Source organism: Vulpes vulpes, chromosome 3 (genome assembly GCF_048418805.1).
Source record: "Vulpes vulpes isolate BD-2025 chromosome 3, VulVul3, whole genome shotgun sequence".
In the NCBI taxonomy this organism is placed as follows: Eukaryota; Metazoa; Chordata; class Mammalia; order Carnivora; family Canidae; genus Vulpes; species Vulpes vulpes.
This window is the reverse complement of record NC_132782.1, coordinates 102,733,891-102,747,869: the sequence shown is the minus strand read 5'-3', so window position 1 is coordinate 102,747,869 and position 13,979 is coordinate 102,733,891. Positions and strand designations below refer to the sequence as shown.

Sequence of the window (13,979 nt, the reverse complement as noted above, 5' to 3'; positions counted from 1 at the left end):
GTGCTAGCTATGAGAACACAGACAAACATTTCCAGACCTCAGTTTCTTCATCCCTAAAATGGAGCTATCGCCATCTAATTTTAGGGTGGTTGTGAGCATTAAGAAATATGAAGCACCTCGAGTCTTGCTTGGCACGCAGCAGGTGTTCAATAAAAGTGAGTCTCTCCGCTCCCTGCACAGAGCCGTACCTGATGGGAGGCCTCGAGCCCTGGGGGGCCAGTGGGGGGTGGGGTGGGGAGCTGTAGCCTTGGATGCAAAGGGGAGGGAGCAGCCGGTGTTACCCTGCCATTCTGCGTGCTGTCCTCTCCTGCTGGCTGTCCTGCCCACTCGGGACCAGCTAGGGGAGCCCCTGTCTGGGCCTCTGAAGTGGTCCCGTCCTTCTCAGGGACTAACTTCATGGACCTGCCATTGAGAGGAAATGAGGACACATCAGGGTCCCTGTCCACGGGCTGTGTGCGTCCAGCCCTCCCGGCCACTGGTCGCCAACGAACCCTGAGGTACGCTCTCCACTCACTCATTCATTCACTCATTCGTTCAACTAGCAGTGCTCCGTGCTCCCTCCTGAGTGCCGTCCCCTACCCAGAGGCGAGCAAGCCTGTTCTCCTGATGCCGTGTCACTGAATGAGCTTCATGTGTCCAACTTCAGAACTTGGTTTTTCAGAGTTTTTGTTTTGGCTTAAGCTTTGCTACAATCATTCTGCCTCTGCTGTTTACACTTCGATTTGTCATTCCAGGTGGCCAGAGTGTCACTGTCGCACAATTCAATGTTGAGGACTTCTTGTGTGTTCCTTTCATCTATGGATGGGTGGGCTGCCTCAATCTTAAATGCCAATTGCCACCTGCTGACCGTGAAGCCACAGGAGGCTGACTTAGCTGTCTGCCTCAGTTTCTTCAGCTGTAAAATGCGGTTAGTCTCTACAATCAATCATCTATCTATCCACCATTTATTGATCTCTTGTCTATCTATATATTCACCTATGTACATATGTCTGTCTTTCTCTCTCATCTTACTTAGGATTACCATGCACTGTGAAGACAAGTGGGATTGCCCAGTATGTGACCAGGAGCGCTCTGGGAGGCTAGCTGGCATGGGGAGGCATTGTGCCCAGCCTCTACTTGCTCCCAGGGACCAAGGACCCTCAAGATCCCCCTACAGTCCCCCAACTATAGTCACTTAAGCTCACGCTTCCTGGTGCCCAGTGGTCTGTTGTTCTGTTTTACAAAATCACTTTCCATAAAAAAGAGAGAGCACCATGTTGGCTGGGCTCCTCGGCTGCAGACAGCCCACAATGAGTCCGGCTACGGCCTATCCAGAGGGGGCCAGAGAAAAGGGGACAGCAGGCCTTCTGGTGATCCCCCCACCTATGTGTTCTGGCCTGTGCCAAGTGATCCCATGAGTGTAGACTCAAGCCGTTTGTGTGGCAAGCCTGTCAAAGCATGATGAGCGACAGGACAAGGCATGTCATTAACAATGGTGAGGATCTTGCTTTGCAATCAGCCCTGCCCCTCCCCAGCCATGAGACAACCTGACAAACTGTAAGGCATTCATCATACTTGAGGGCACACTGGTCATTCTATGAACTGGCCACTTGAGGACCTAATCATTGTAGAGCCAATTGATTATCCAATAGTTTTTGGTGAATTATCCCACAGCTGAGCCCCATGGCAGGTACTCTGAGGGGGGTCCAGAATCATCTTGGCTCCCCTTACCCACCTGAGAGGCAGTTGGTGACACAGCCACCCTGACTCAGCCTCTGCCCATGCTCCCCCGGTGCTCAGCATCACAGTGGACTCACCTCTCGGGTCCACCTATGGGCTGCTCGCTTCCAGCAGGGCCTCTGGGGTCCTCTGCATTGGTCATGAGTTCTGTTTCTGCAAGGTCAACAGAGTCCTGTCACGTGATGGGGGTCAGCACTTGGGGTCCAGATGCTGGCTTTGCCACCCAAAGTTGACCGTATGGCCTTAACTTGTCTGAGCATCTGTTTCCTTCCATCTGGCTCCTGCAACTTCTCTCAATCCTCCCTGGGATCTTCTGGGAACATTATTCCTTCAATCATTCATTCATTCATTCATTCACTCAGCAGATATAATGACACACCTGCTATGAACTTGGGGCTAGAAAAACAGTAGCAAACACTGTACACAGCAAACTGCCCCAGGTTCCCCCCAGCAGCCCTGCCCAAGCAATTCCTTGTTCCTGGAATGTTCTTTTCTAGGTGACTCCCACCCAACCTCAGAGTCACCTCCCCCAGGGGGGAACCTCCCTCTGACTGTCGCCCAGACCAGGTGGGTTCCATCTCCAAGCTCCAGGATGGTGACATGGTGAGTCAACACTTGGGATTTTTACCAGGGTGGGCCAATGCTCAACAGATGTTTCCTGGCAAGGCAGACCCTGGGGATGGGGGCACCTGGCTGTGCATCCTTGCTTTGTCATGGTGTCATGGGGAACGTGGGGGTGAAGGACAGCATCCTGCCTACTCATGAAAAAGCACATACTCTGGAGTCAGGCTGCTTGGGTTCAAATCCCAGTACCACCATTTAGAGGCCATGTAAGCTTGGGCTAGTTCCTTCACTTCTGGACCTTGGTTTTCCCATCTGTAAAATGGAGGTAAAGATGGCCCCGACCTCACAGGGGCATTGGGATGATTAAATGAGCTAATGCATGGGAGGTGCCACCCACTGTGGGGGAGCTCACATCGGTGGCTTCACTTCCAATGCATGGTCATCTTTCCAGCACGCGCTGTGTTTTCTGGTTATTAGAAGCCCCACCGAGGGCGTCGTGGGCCTTCTGGCCTCTAGCCACCAAGTGACCATCTCGCTCAGCCTCTGTAGCAGTTAGGAACATAGACTTCAGATATGAACATACCCGAGTTCTAATCCTGTGACCTTGGAAAATCGAATTGTCTTTGTCCAGTTTGCTCATCAGTAACATGGCAGCAATGACTGCATGTGCCTCATGGGCATGTTGCGAAGATCTAATGAAATAATCACTGCACTTAGCACAGTCCCTGGTTCAGAGAAGGTGACACTGGCTCTAACTGAGGGGATAGGTGGCCTCTTCAGAGAGCTGTCTGCTTCCAGGCTTGGGCCACCATGAAGGCTGTGGCCAGAGCATTCCAGCCATGCCAGTGGGATCTTTGGAGCCTTCTCCCCAAGGGTGGCAGGAGCCAGGCCCAGAGAACCGGCCAAGCCTAGCTAGTACCTCCATCTCCTCTGTCTCCTGGCTGTCTGGCTGCATCCAGAAGACCCACCAGGGCCCCCTTCCTGTGCAGAAGCTCCTGGTAGGGACCCATCTCTGCAATGGCTCCATCTTCCAGCACCACGATCCAATCAGCTTGGGGCAGGACATGGAGCGCATGGGTCACGAGAATCCGTGTCTGGGCAGGGAAGGGGTGAGTCACACTCACGTGTATGACCAGTCCTCCAGAGCCAGGGGTTGGGGGGGAAGTGTCAGGCAGTGTCCTGGGGCTCAGGGTGGAAGGAGCCCCCTTTCTTGTACTCCCACCCTCTTTCTCCACATCCCAGTAGAAAAATAGAGTCTCTCCTTCAAACTGTATCTTGGAACAAGAAGACACACAAGCTCCACCTGAACCTGGACCTGGCCAGTGACCTGAGGCAGAGGAGCCTCATCCCAGACCCAAAAGCAAGAACAAACTGCTGTTGTAAGCCACTGTGATTGGGGGTTGCTTGTCACGCAGCATCAGCAGAGCAAAAGCTGACTATTACAGAGGAAGGAGAGCCTCGAGGAGAGCGGTGGTGAGACAGACTGGGGTCAGGTCCTCCCCTGCCTCTGCCCTGTGGCCTTTGACACGTTTTCCCAAACTTACCGTTCCATGGAGCAGCCCGCCGGGCCCGATGACCTGGTTAAAGACGCGCTGGCCAACGTGGGCATCCAGGGCCGCCAGGGGGTCATCCAGCAGGTACACAGCGGCCTTGCTGTACACGGCCCGGGCCAGGCTCAGCCGCTGCTTCTGGCCCCCAGACAGATTCATGCCCTGTGGCCACAGGAGGGGGCAGGGGCCTGGGTGTAACACCTGCTCATCAGAGTGAGGGCCAATTCACTCTGCATGTCCCACCAGGGCCACCTCCCAGCTTCCAACACTTGCTGTCAAGCCAGCATCCCCCTCAGCCTCCGCCCAGCCTTGCTTCCCCCTTTCCAGCCAGGCTTCCTGGAGGGGGTGGCTGCACGCTCCACACCTACATCTTCTCCTCCCAGCCACTACTCCCTTGAGTCTGGCTCGTGTTCTCATTCCTCTACCGTATGATACCTCATTCCTCAGGGACACAGTCATCTCTCTGTTGTACAACCCAGTGCTAGCCTGTCAGTCCTTATTTTCATTCATTCATTAATTCATTCCACTCACATTTTCCCCATGGCTATGATACACTCTGTTTTCTAGGCTCCGGGGATACAGCAATGAACAAGAGCCAGTCCCTGCTCTCATGGAGGGCACTCTTAAACTCTAACAAGGGTGAGGTGAGAGACACATAATCAATAAATAAGCAAGCAAAAATACATCATCTATGGGAAGGTGTTACATGCTCTGAAGAATAATAAAGCAGCATTAGTGTGTTTGCTGAACCAGCATGAACAGGGCTGCTGTGTGGAGCAAGGTGGTCAGGTAAGGCCTCTCCACTAAGGGGACATTTGAGTTGAGACCTAACAGATGTGAGGGATGAGGCATGTGGACCTGTGGGAAAGAGCTTTACAAGCAGAAAGAATAGCAGGTGCAAAGGCCCTGAGGTAGGAATGTACTCTGGGTGTTTAATGAACATCATGGAGCTCCACATGGCTGGAGTAAAACAGGGAAGGGGGGATCACGGAGAGGAGATGGAGTCAGGGAGGTAAGTGGGGCTAGACCTTGAGAAGCCTTGTTGCTGACTATCAGGACTTTGGCTTTGACTCTGAGGGCGATGGGAAGACCTTGGAAGATTCCAAGCAGAGGAAGGATGTGCTCTGTTCTACATTTGAACAGAATCCCTTTAGCTGCTGCACTGGCATTGGCCTATCCAGTGTGAGGACAGAGAGAAGCAGGGCAGCCACATGGGAGGGGGAACTGATGGGGGATGATACCAGAACACTCCTGGAAGGTGGACCCAACAGGATTTGCTGATGGATCAGATGTATGCGTGTATGGAAAAGAGGAAAATCAAGGATGACACCAAGGTTTGGGATCTGAGCTCTGGAGGGATGGAGTTCCGGGCAGTGAGGATGGTGAGTTTCGGGGGCACATGGGTTCCGTTGAGGATATGACAGTGGGACACAGGTGGAGGGCAGCAGGCACTCCTTCCTCCTGAAACACCCTCCCCTGGCTTCCAGGTGCCCATCCTCCTCGCTGGACACTCCTCAGCCACCCATTGGGGCTCAGCCCACACAGGGGCTTCTCCAGACCCTCTCCTGGGCCCTGTCTTCTCACCAGGAAGCCCACTCATTTCCTTATTAGTAGCTCCTACCTTTGCACTCTCAACTGCCACCTGGGGGGCAAGGAGGTTCTGCAAGGAGCCGGACGGTAACTAGTTTAACTCTGGTCTCTAAGACCACTGCTCGCCTCTGACCCCGTCATGCAAAAGCAGCCTTGGACTGTCCGGTAGATGAATGGGCATGGCTGTGTCCCCGAAGACCCCATTTACAAAACTCTCGGTGGATTGGATCTGACCCTGGGTCACAGTTTGCTGAGCCCTGCCCAGTCCGCAGCTCCAGGTGCGTCTGTCCAGTCTATGGGACATCTCTGCCCCAGACCCTTGGGTGAAGCCCAGAGAGGGGAAGCTCTTTGACCAGAGTCACCCAGAAAGGCAGGGCAGGATGGGAGCCTAGGTCTCCTGACTCCCAGCAGCCGAGGGCCCCTCAGCCCCAGTCCCTGCCACGCCCCTGCTTTTGTCTCTCTTTGCAACCATTTGCCCATTAAGCACTATTTATTGTGCTCTTCCTCTGGGTTTGGCCCTGAGCCAGGCCCTGTGTCTGCCCCATTTCTCTGCTCCCCTGTCTTGTCCCTCCCACCACGTGGCCCACAGGCCAGGGAGGCCAACGGCCCCCAGCTCCAATGACTGCCTGTGGCAAGAAGGCCCCGAGACCCTCACCTGCTCCCCAATTTTGGTGTGGACCCCTGCAGGGAAGCCCCTCACGTCTGGCCACAGGGCACAGGCCTCCAGAACTGTCTCCAGCCACAGCGGGTCCAGCTTCTGCCTGAAGCACACGTTCTCTACCACGGACGTGTTCTGGACCCAGGCCTCCTGGGGCACGTAAGCCACGGAACCCTAAAATGCAACTCACTTTGGCCAGTAAAAGGCTGATAGGGATGGAGGTAGGAGCGGTTTTGGAGAGGTAGGAGGAGCAGGGAGGAGCGGGAGGAAGGAGGCAGGTGAAGCTCTGGAGGAGGGGGCAGGAGTGGGGGAATGGGAAGGAGCCAGAGGGCTTTTAGGATGGGGAACATTCTAGCACACAGGCAGGAGGCAGCCTCACCTTGATGCTCACAGATCCCTCCACCTTTGACAGCTCCCCAAGGAGGGCAGAGAGCAGGGAGGACTTCCCTGCCCCCACGGCACCTACGACAGCCAGCAGCCGGCCCTGGGGCACAGTGAGGTTTATCCTGGCAACACAGGAGGGACATGTCCCTGGGTTGGGTCCAGCCTGAGTCTGTGCAGGGCTGCACCCCGGACAGAGCCGGCCTTTCCCGATGGTGACGCAGCCCGAGGTCCCCCTGAGTAAGCGTGGAGCAGTGTGGCCCCTCGCAATCCTCGTCTGGCTACTGTAGCAGCCCTCCTGCCCCACACGTGTGCGTGTGCATCTCCACCCATGCGCACTCCCACAGCACACACGTATAATGCACATGTTCATTACACCACATACACACATGCACACAGCCTCCCACAAGGGCACACGCACATGCACACCACATACATGTGCAAACGCGAGCACACACGCAGACATGAATGCACACGAATAATGGATGCACATGCACATTTATACAAACACTGCACCTGTTCTAACATACACATACCTGTAGGTGCACATATGCACATATGAACGCCTGCATACACGTATGTACACACACACAGTTTAGTGTGGCAGGAGGGTACACCAGCCTTGCCTCTTGTCTAGGGTATTGCCATAGGCTGCCCACCGCTTGCACTCTGCCCCTGCCCATGTGCTGTAGCCCACCCTCCACGCCGTGGCTGGAGGGACCTGTTAAACCCACCTGGGATCGTGACACACTCTTGCTCAAACTCTCCAGTACTTCTCATTTCACTTTGGATCAAAGTTAAAGTCCCAACAATTCATGAAGGACCCCCAGCCTCCTACTGCTCTGTCCCTTGGCTGCTCTGCCTCGGCCACACGGACCTCCAGTTCCTCAAAGACAGGAGGCCAGTGGTCCTCAAGTAGGAGGGATTGTGCCCTCTGGCTCCCAAGGGTCATTTGTCACACCCGCTGGGGGTTGCTGCTAGAAGCTAGAGCTACTGGTGGTGGTAGCTACTGGTGGTCCTGCTGAACATCCTACGATGCACAGCAAAGCACCTACAACAGAGAAGTCTCCAGCTCTAAGTGTCAGTGCTGCTGAGTTTGAGGAACCTTGGTGAGACACACTCCTGCCTCAGGACCTTTGTACTTGCTTCCACCGCCTAGAAAGCCCCTCTCCCAGACACTTGCAAGGCTCCTTCCTTCCCTTTACTGTGACCTTACTACACATGCCTCTCCCCCAGCATCACCCCCTCCCCCTGATTTCTCACTGATGGGCCCCCATCCGGATGTCAGCCCCAAGAGAGCAAGTCTCTTGTTTCTTTTCTTCACTCTGCGCCCCAGGCATCCAGCAGGGACTGGCACATAGCAAGCATTTAATAAAGACTGCAGAGTGGCTGAATGATAATGGACATAAATACTGCCCGGCGTATCTCTCTCCCTTCTTACGGGAGTGTTGGGGTTGGCTAGAGGTTTTCTGTCACAAAGACCCAGCCAACATTGGGGGCTGGAGGTGACAGTGACCTGGAACACAGGAAGGAGAGAAGCAGACGCGGCTGATGAGGCCAGGCCTCTCTTCGTGTCACGTTGGCCAGCCTGGGGAGCAGGGGGGTGTCTCCTGCCTGGCCTGGGGGGGTTCGGATTCCCTGTTCCTCCATCTCCGGGAGCCTCGCTTCCCCAGAACTCTGCCGAGGCCGCCTCTACCGATGTCCCTGACAGCCCCAGTGCAGACGGACCCGCCTCTGGTGCCAGGCTGGAGACCTGTGCTGTCTGTCATGTGGGAAGCTGCTGGAGCCTCTGCATCTTCCTCCTGCCCGTGGCAAGGGAGTCACCGGGGAAGCCCTTCTGTACCTGCGCAGGCAGGGCGTGCCTTCCCGGGACCAGGCGAAGGTGCCGTCGTGCACGCGGATGCAGGTCTCCCCAGCAGCTGCGGGGCAGAAGCGGGTCACCCAGACAAGCCCTGCCTGCTGAGTCTCATCATGCAACTGTGCCCCTCACCTTTCCGATTTTATTTTCTATCTCAAGGAACACCTTACCAGGTTTATCTCCCTGACTTGGCGCACGAGGGCAAGGACCCTGTCGGTTAGAGGGTTTGCAGCTGTACGCCCAGGGTGGCACGCAGGAGGTGCCCGTGGATGAGTGGGGAAAGTAGCCTCCGCATCTGTCCCCATGTTACACGGCGGCCAGCCCAATCCGCAGGTGCCATCCTGTCACCAGCAGCCCCCCAGCTGGGGACCCTGGCATTTGGTCACTGGGCTCCAGGAGTGCAGCGGGTCCCATCACCCCTTCCATAGTCCCGCCCCCTCGCCAACTCTGCACTCACGGCATCTGGAAGGACTTAAGTCCACAGCCCCGAGGTCCAGTTCTTCCAGGCAGAGGAAGGCGGCCAGACGGTCAAAGGACACTCGGGCCTGGGGGAACCAAAGCTCTGGGTCACTGGTGCCCAAAGAGCCAAAAAGAGGACTCGGGCTTCAGGTGTCTGGTGCCTCAGGATGTAGAAAGGCTTCTGGTGTCCCAAGCCCGAGGCACCAGCAAGGCCTTAGCACACAGCTTTCCAGGTCACGGGAAACTGTGCATGGAGGTGGTGATGATGATGGTGACAGTGACCTCCTGGCTACTCTCCCCTAACTACTAGCATAATAGGGACAATCGGGCTGCCATCCTGCATGCAGATGAGACCCAGGAGGAGGATGGTGGCTTTTCCAAGGAGGTCAGCAGACCATTAACAGAAATGGATCCAGACTTGGTCCACCTAGGGCGGCCATGTGGGTAGGGATGCCTCAGCCTAGCATCATCTTGCCATCACCTCCATCACGGCACAGTGGGCATGGACACGGCAAGGGAAGAGAATCGAAATAAAGACGCTTTGTACGAGAAGGGAGACAGAACACGAGGGACTCCTAACTCTGGGAGGCGAACTGGGGGTGGTGGAAGAGGAGGTGGGCGGGGGGTGGGGGTGACTGGGTGACGGGCGCTGAGGTGGGCACTTGACGGGATGAGCACTGGGTGTTGTTCTATATGTTGGCAAATTGAACACCAATAAAAAATAAATTTATAAAAAATAAAAATAAAAATAAAACCTATTATATCTTAATTCAAAAAAAAAAAAAAAAGAGAAGGGAGTGGGAATGCTGGCACATCCTATATCCTCTGCCTCTCCGTTTCCCTGCCTCTTCCTCCCTCCCCCCATCCATCCTCCTCCTCTGCGGGCAGTGTGGGGGTGCATGGAGGCGGGGCCCTGCTGCTACACCCCTGCCGGTCAGCTCCCAGCTGGCCTCCCCGCGCCCTGCCTCACCTGGACCACAGAGTTGATGGAGAAGGGCATGAAAACCTGAGCCTTGTTGAGGATGGTGAGGACCGTGAGGGTCACAAAGGCTTTCTCAGCGTCCATGGCATTCTCCTCGGCCACCAGCGTATGCACAGCAAACACAACCAGTGCGACCTGGGGGACAGGCAGAATGAGGGGGACAATGAGCTGGGGGCATGGCCCGGGAAGCTGAGCGAGCGAGACATGTCCGGAGGCCTGCGTGGCCAAACCCGCTCCATCCTCCCCTCGCCCGAAATTCTGCTAGCGCCCCATGCCTCATTCCAAGTTCATGCAGCTGTATAGGTGTCACCAAAAATATGAGTGTATTGGTGAAGGGACTTGTGTGTGCAGCCCCCATTCGAGGACCAGAAATTCTTGGTTGCAGACATCTAGGGATACCGTGCATTTGATCTTGGTAGCATTTGGGAGGCTCTAGACATGGGGGGCACTTGTGTTTCTAGAACACTTTGGAGATGACCCGAGGTTGCAGCTATCGTCTGCACCCGAGGGCAGGGCGGTGGGCGTTGGTGGCATCTCTGGCTCTGGAGTCCCTAGGGGGTAGTTCAGTTCTAGGTATCGGAGATGTTTCGGTTCTAGGTGTCACTTGGTGTGATGACCTGATGGTCGCTTGGTGTGATGGTGACTCAGTGATCCTGTCTGGGGAGCTCTCATGGTTCTGAGTGGTGGTCCTGGTGGTTCTGAGTGTTGCTACTGTTGGTGACACCCCCCAGGATCAGGGTAGGGGGAGGTTCTAATCCTTCTGGGAATAGGTGTTGAGGCCCACCTGCCACCAGCCTTGAATATCTTATGAAGAGTTTGCATTGTTTATTTATTTGTGGGCACTGAGTCATTGCAGGTTTGTTGGTAGCAGCGTGACTGCAGTCAGAGCCATGCTTTAGGAAGGCCGATGCGGCAGCAGTGGAGGACAGGACAGGCATTGTGCCCAGTGCAGGGCCACTGCAGCCATGTGACAGCCAGCGCCGGTGTGGACGTGGGGCTCTACCTCCGCAGCTTCCCGCACCTGTTGCCTCATCCCCAGGCTAGAAACTGCAACAGCTACAGGCCAATGCCAGGCCTTATTGGCCACTGCCGCCTTCAGGGGAATGGTCTAAGTGCTTAGCTAACTCAGCACAAAGCAAGGATCCCTGTCAGAGGGAAGGATCCAGAAAGGTACACTTGGATGGATGGGGTGGTCTGCAAAGCAGGGCTCCAGGAGCTGGGGGGTGGGGGGCTCCGCCTACCTCATCCCGCCCTAGAGCTCCCTCCCTTAGTCTATGCTCTGCAGAGGGACCAGAGGGACCTCACCAGAAACGTGGACACTTGGAAAGACACCAGGGACACAGAGAAGAGGAGGCTGGAGGTCCTCATGGCGCCCAGCTCCTGGCCCCTGATATGCAGGACTCTTTCCAGAAAGGCTCCCTCCCAGCCATGGGACTTGACCATCTTCATATTCCTGATGATGCAGCTGGTGAGCCGCACCCGGGAATCCTTCTGCCTCATGTGCTCTTCCTAAGACCAGAGGGGAGAAGAGGGCAGAGGGCAGAGGGCAGGGAAACGTCAGAAATTCTACTTCCCCAAACCATCACACTCCACCTTCAGCTACTGCTGTTGATTCAACCTCCACACCAGGCCCCAGGAGGTCTGCCTCTCAGCAGGGCTGGCCCCACAGTCCTGGCCCAGATCACTGTCATCTTGCACCTGGGCCATTGTAGGTGCCTCCTCCCTCCTGTCCCCAGGATTCTGCCCTCTTTGTGGGTGAGAGGTGATGTGCCACCGCAGAGGGAAGCTCCCAAAGACCAGGGAAGCAGGAAAGAGAGCCGGGAGCCAGCCTGGGCATGGTGCCATCCAGAACGCTTCCTGGAGGTGGGAGTGACACATGAGCTATGGTGAGGAGGTGCTGGGTGCACAGAGAGTGGGTGGATGAGGTGGACAGGGGAAGATGAAGGGGACAGCATGACCCAGAGGATGGGCAGTGTGGTCAGAGAGGGTGTGGGGGGACCCGTGGTGGGGGGCTGGGCTGGACCACATTGGGACACAGAGGTCAGGCAGAGGAGTTGGGGCTGTCTCACCAAGGGGGGCGATGGCACAGGAACAGGAGGAGGGTATTAAAGGGTATGTGAGACAGATCTTCCTTCCTCCCGGGGTTCTGAGCTGAGAGGGATGTGTGGAGAGGTCCGGGTTGGGGCGAGGACAGAGGCAGGGACCCAGGGAACGTGAGACAGGGGCACCGTTCTGGACGCATCTGCTGACGGACGTCATGTGAGAAAAAGAGACCATCAAAGCTGACCCAGGGTTGGCTTGGGGCTTGAGTGCTTGGAGCGAGGGGAGCAGCTGTCCACAGAGATGCAGAGGGCAGGAGTGACGGGAAAGGCTCCCACCACCTGGTCCCCCCTTGCCTCCTCACCCCCCTGCACCTGCCCCAGTGCCAGTCCCGTGGCCTGCAGGCTCCCCTTCCCACTTCCCACCCGGTGTGTCCCGTCCCCCAAACATCACACCTGATGCTGTTTCCTCTTCTTGGTGATGAAGAAATTCAGAGGGAGGAGGCTCATGAAGACGGCGATGGCAGTGAGAGCAGACGGTCCCAGAAGCTGGAGACAGAGAGGGTGGATGTCCCCAGATGCTTCCAGGAGCCCAGCTGGACGACCCCAAGGGATTTGGTCAGACTAGCGTCCTAAGGTAATGGACTCCAAGGGAGCTGATGAGAGCGGCCGATGGGCGCCTGGTGAGGATGGAGTCCTTCCTGGTCATGGACGGGAACAAGCACCCCACACAGTGGTGGTGGGGTTGTGTTCAAGTACGTCACGAGGGTGCACGCCTGGCCAGAATGCTGAAGTTGGATCTCCGGGGTCAGGGTCAGAGTTCAAATCCTGACCCTGGCACTTACTGGCACTTACCTTCCCTAAGCTGTAGTGTCCCCATCTGTGAAAGGGACGTCGAGCATTACCCATCACATATAGTAAGTGCCCGTGTCATACAATTATTATCTTAGTCTTCATTTCACCCTTGACAAGGTTGCCTGATTTAGGGTGGGGGGGAAGCATTCGTAAATTTGAATTTCAGACAAAACAGCAAATGTCTTCTTAGTATAAGTATATCCCATGCAATATTTGGGATATACTTATACTAAGAAATCAATCAAAATTTCTCTGAAATATGTATTTAACGGGACGTCCTGTATTTTGTCTGGCAGCCCTACCCCACACCTGCTTTGTGACTTTGGGACAGGAATGTTCCCTCTTGGCTTTGGTTTCTCTGTGTGGAAAATGTGGAGGTGGGGGTAAGGTAAATGATTTCGAAGGGGTTGTTTGAAATTTCTTCCAAGGTCCTCTGCACCCTGTTTCTAGACAAACCCCACCTCCACTCCTACGGCCACCGTGGCCCTCAGTTTCCCCTCTCAGCCTTTAAGAATACTTTTGTAATCTGGACCACAGAGCCAGCCAGTTTGTTTCATTTATGCAGCCATCGTGCCACCCAGTGGGCACATGGAGAAGTGCCCAGAAGGCAAACAGCCCAACAGCCGGGGTTGGGAGAATCATTAAAAAAAAAAAAAAAAAAAAAGGTGAAGAGAGGGCACCTGGGTGGCTCAGTAGCTGAGAGTCTGCTTTTGGCTCAGGTGGTGACCCTGGGGTCCTGGGATCGAGTCCCACACTGGGCTCCCCATAGGGAGCCTGCTTCTCCCTCTGCCTGTGCCTCTGCCTCTCTCTCTGTGTTTCTCATGAATAAATAAATAAAATCCTTAAAAAAAAGAAAAAGGTGAAGAGAAGGTGAAGCTTTAACTGGCAAAAATAATATCACTTGGAAAAATTGCTACAAAATCTAATTGTGGCAAACTCAATGTCCACTCCTTCCAACCCCCGTCAACAAGATTTCAGGCTGACTTTCTGATGTTAGGGACCTTCTGGCAAAAGGCCAGGAAAGTGATGGCTGTGTCTTCTGCAGATTTGCTTGGGTCAGAGGCCTGCCCACTCATTTGTTCTGCATTTTTCTGAGTGTCCTTCCTCACCCTCTCTCTTCCTAATAGTAACATCTAACATTTATTCATTTACTCTTAAAGATTTATTTATTTATTTGAGAGAGAGAGAGAGAAAGAGAGTGCGCACACATGAGAGAAGGGGAGGGCCAGAGGAAGAGGATCCTCATGCAGGCTCCCTGCTCAGCACAGAGCCCGTTGCAGGGTTTGATCTCACAACCCATGAGGTGACGATGACCTGAGCCAAA

General features: G+C 55.1%; 1 protein-coding gene across 4 annotated transcripts in view; it reads right to left on the bottom strand.

Moving 5' to 3' along the window:
• ABCC6 (ATP binding cassette subfamily C member 6) overlaps positions 1-13,979 on the bottom strand; it is a 49,568-nt gene that overhangs the window by 14,423 nt on the left and 21,166 nt on the right. For all 4 annotated transcript variants that reach the window (XM_026003172.2, XM_026003174.2, XM_072753781.1 and 1 more), the window contains 11 exons: positions 12,257-12,349; positions 11,067-11,270; positions 9,750-9,896; positions 8,778-8,865; positions 8,306-8,381; positions 6,461-6,587; positions 6,079-6,255; positions 3,828-3,995; positions 3,203-3,377; positions 1,797-1,872; positions 282-402 (listed from right to left, as the gene is read on the bottom strand). In XM_026003172.2, the coding sequence (XP_025858957.1) occupies positions 282-402; positions 1,797-1,872; positions 3,203-3,377; positions 3,828-3,995; positions 6,079-6,255; positions 6,461-6,587; positions 8,306-8,381; positions 8,778-8,865; positions 9,750-9,896; positions 11,067-11,270; positions 12,257-12,349 (1,452 nt within the window). The remainder of the gene's footprint in view (positions 1-281; positions 403-1,796; positions 1,873-3,202; positions 3,378-3,827; positions 3,996-6,078; positions 6,256-6,460; positions 6,588-8,305; positions 8,382-8,777; positions 8,866-9,749; positions 9,897-11,066; positions 11,271-12,256; positions 12,350-13,979) is intronic.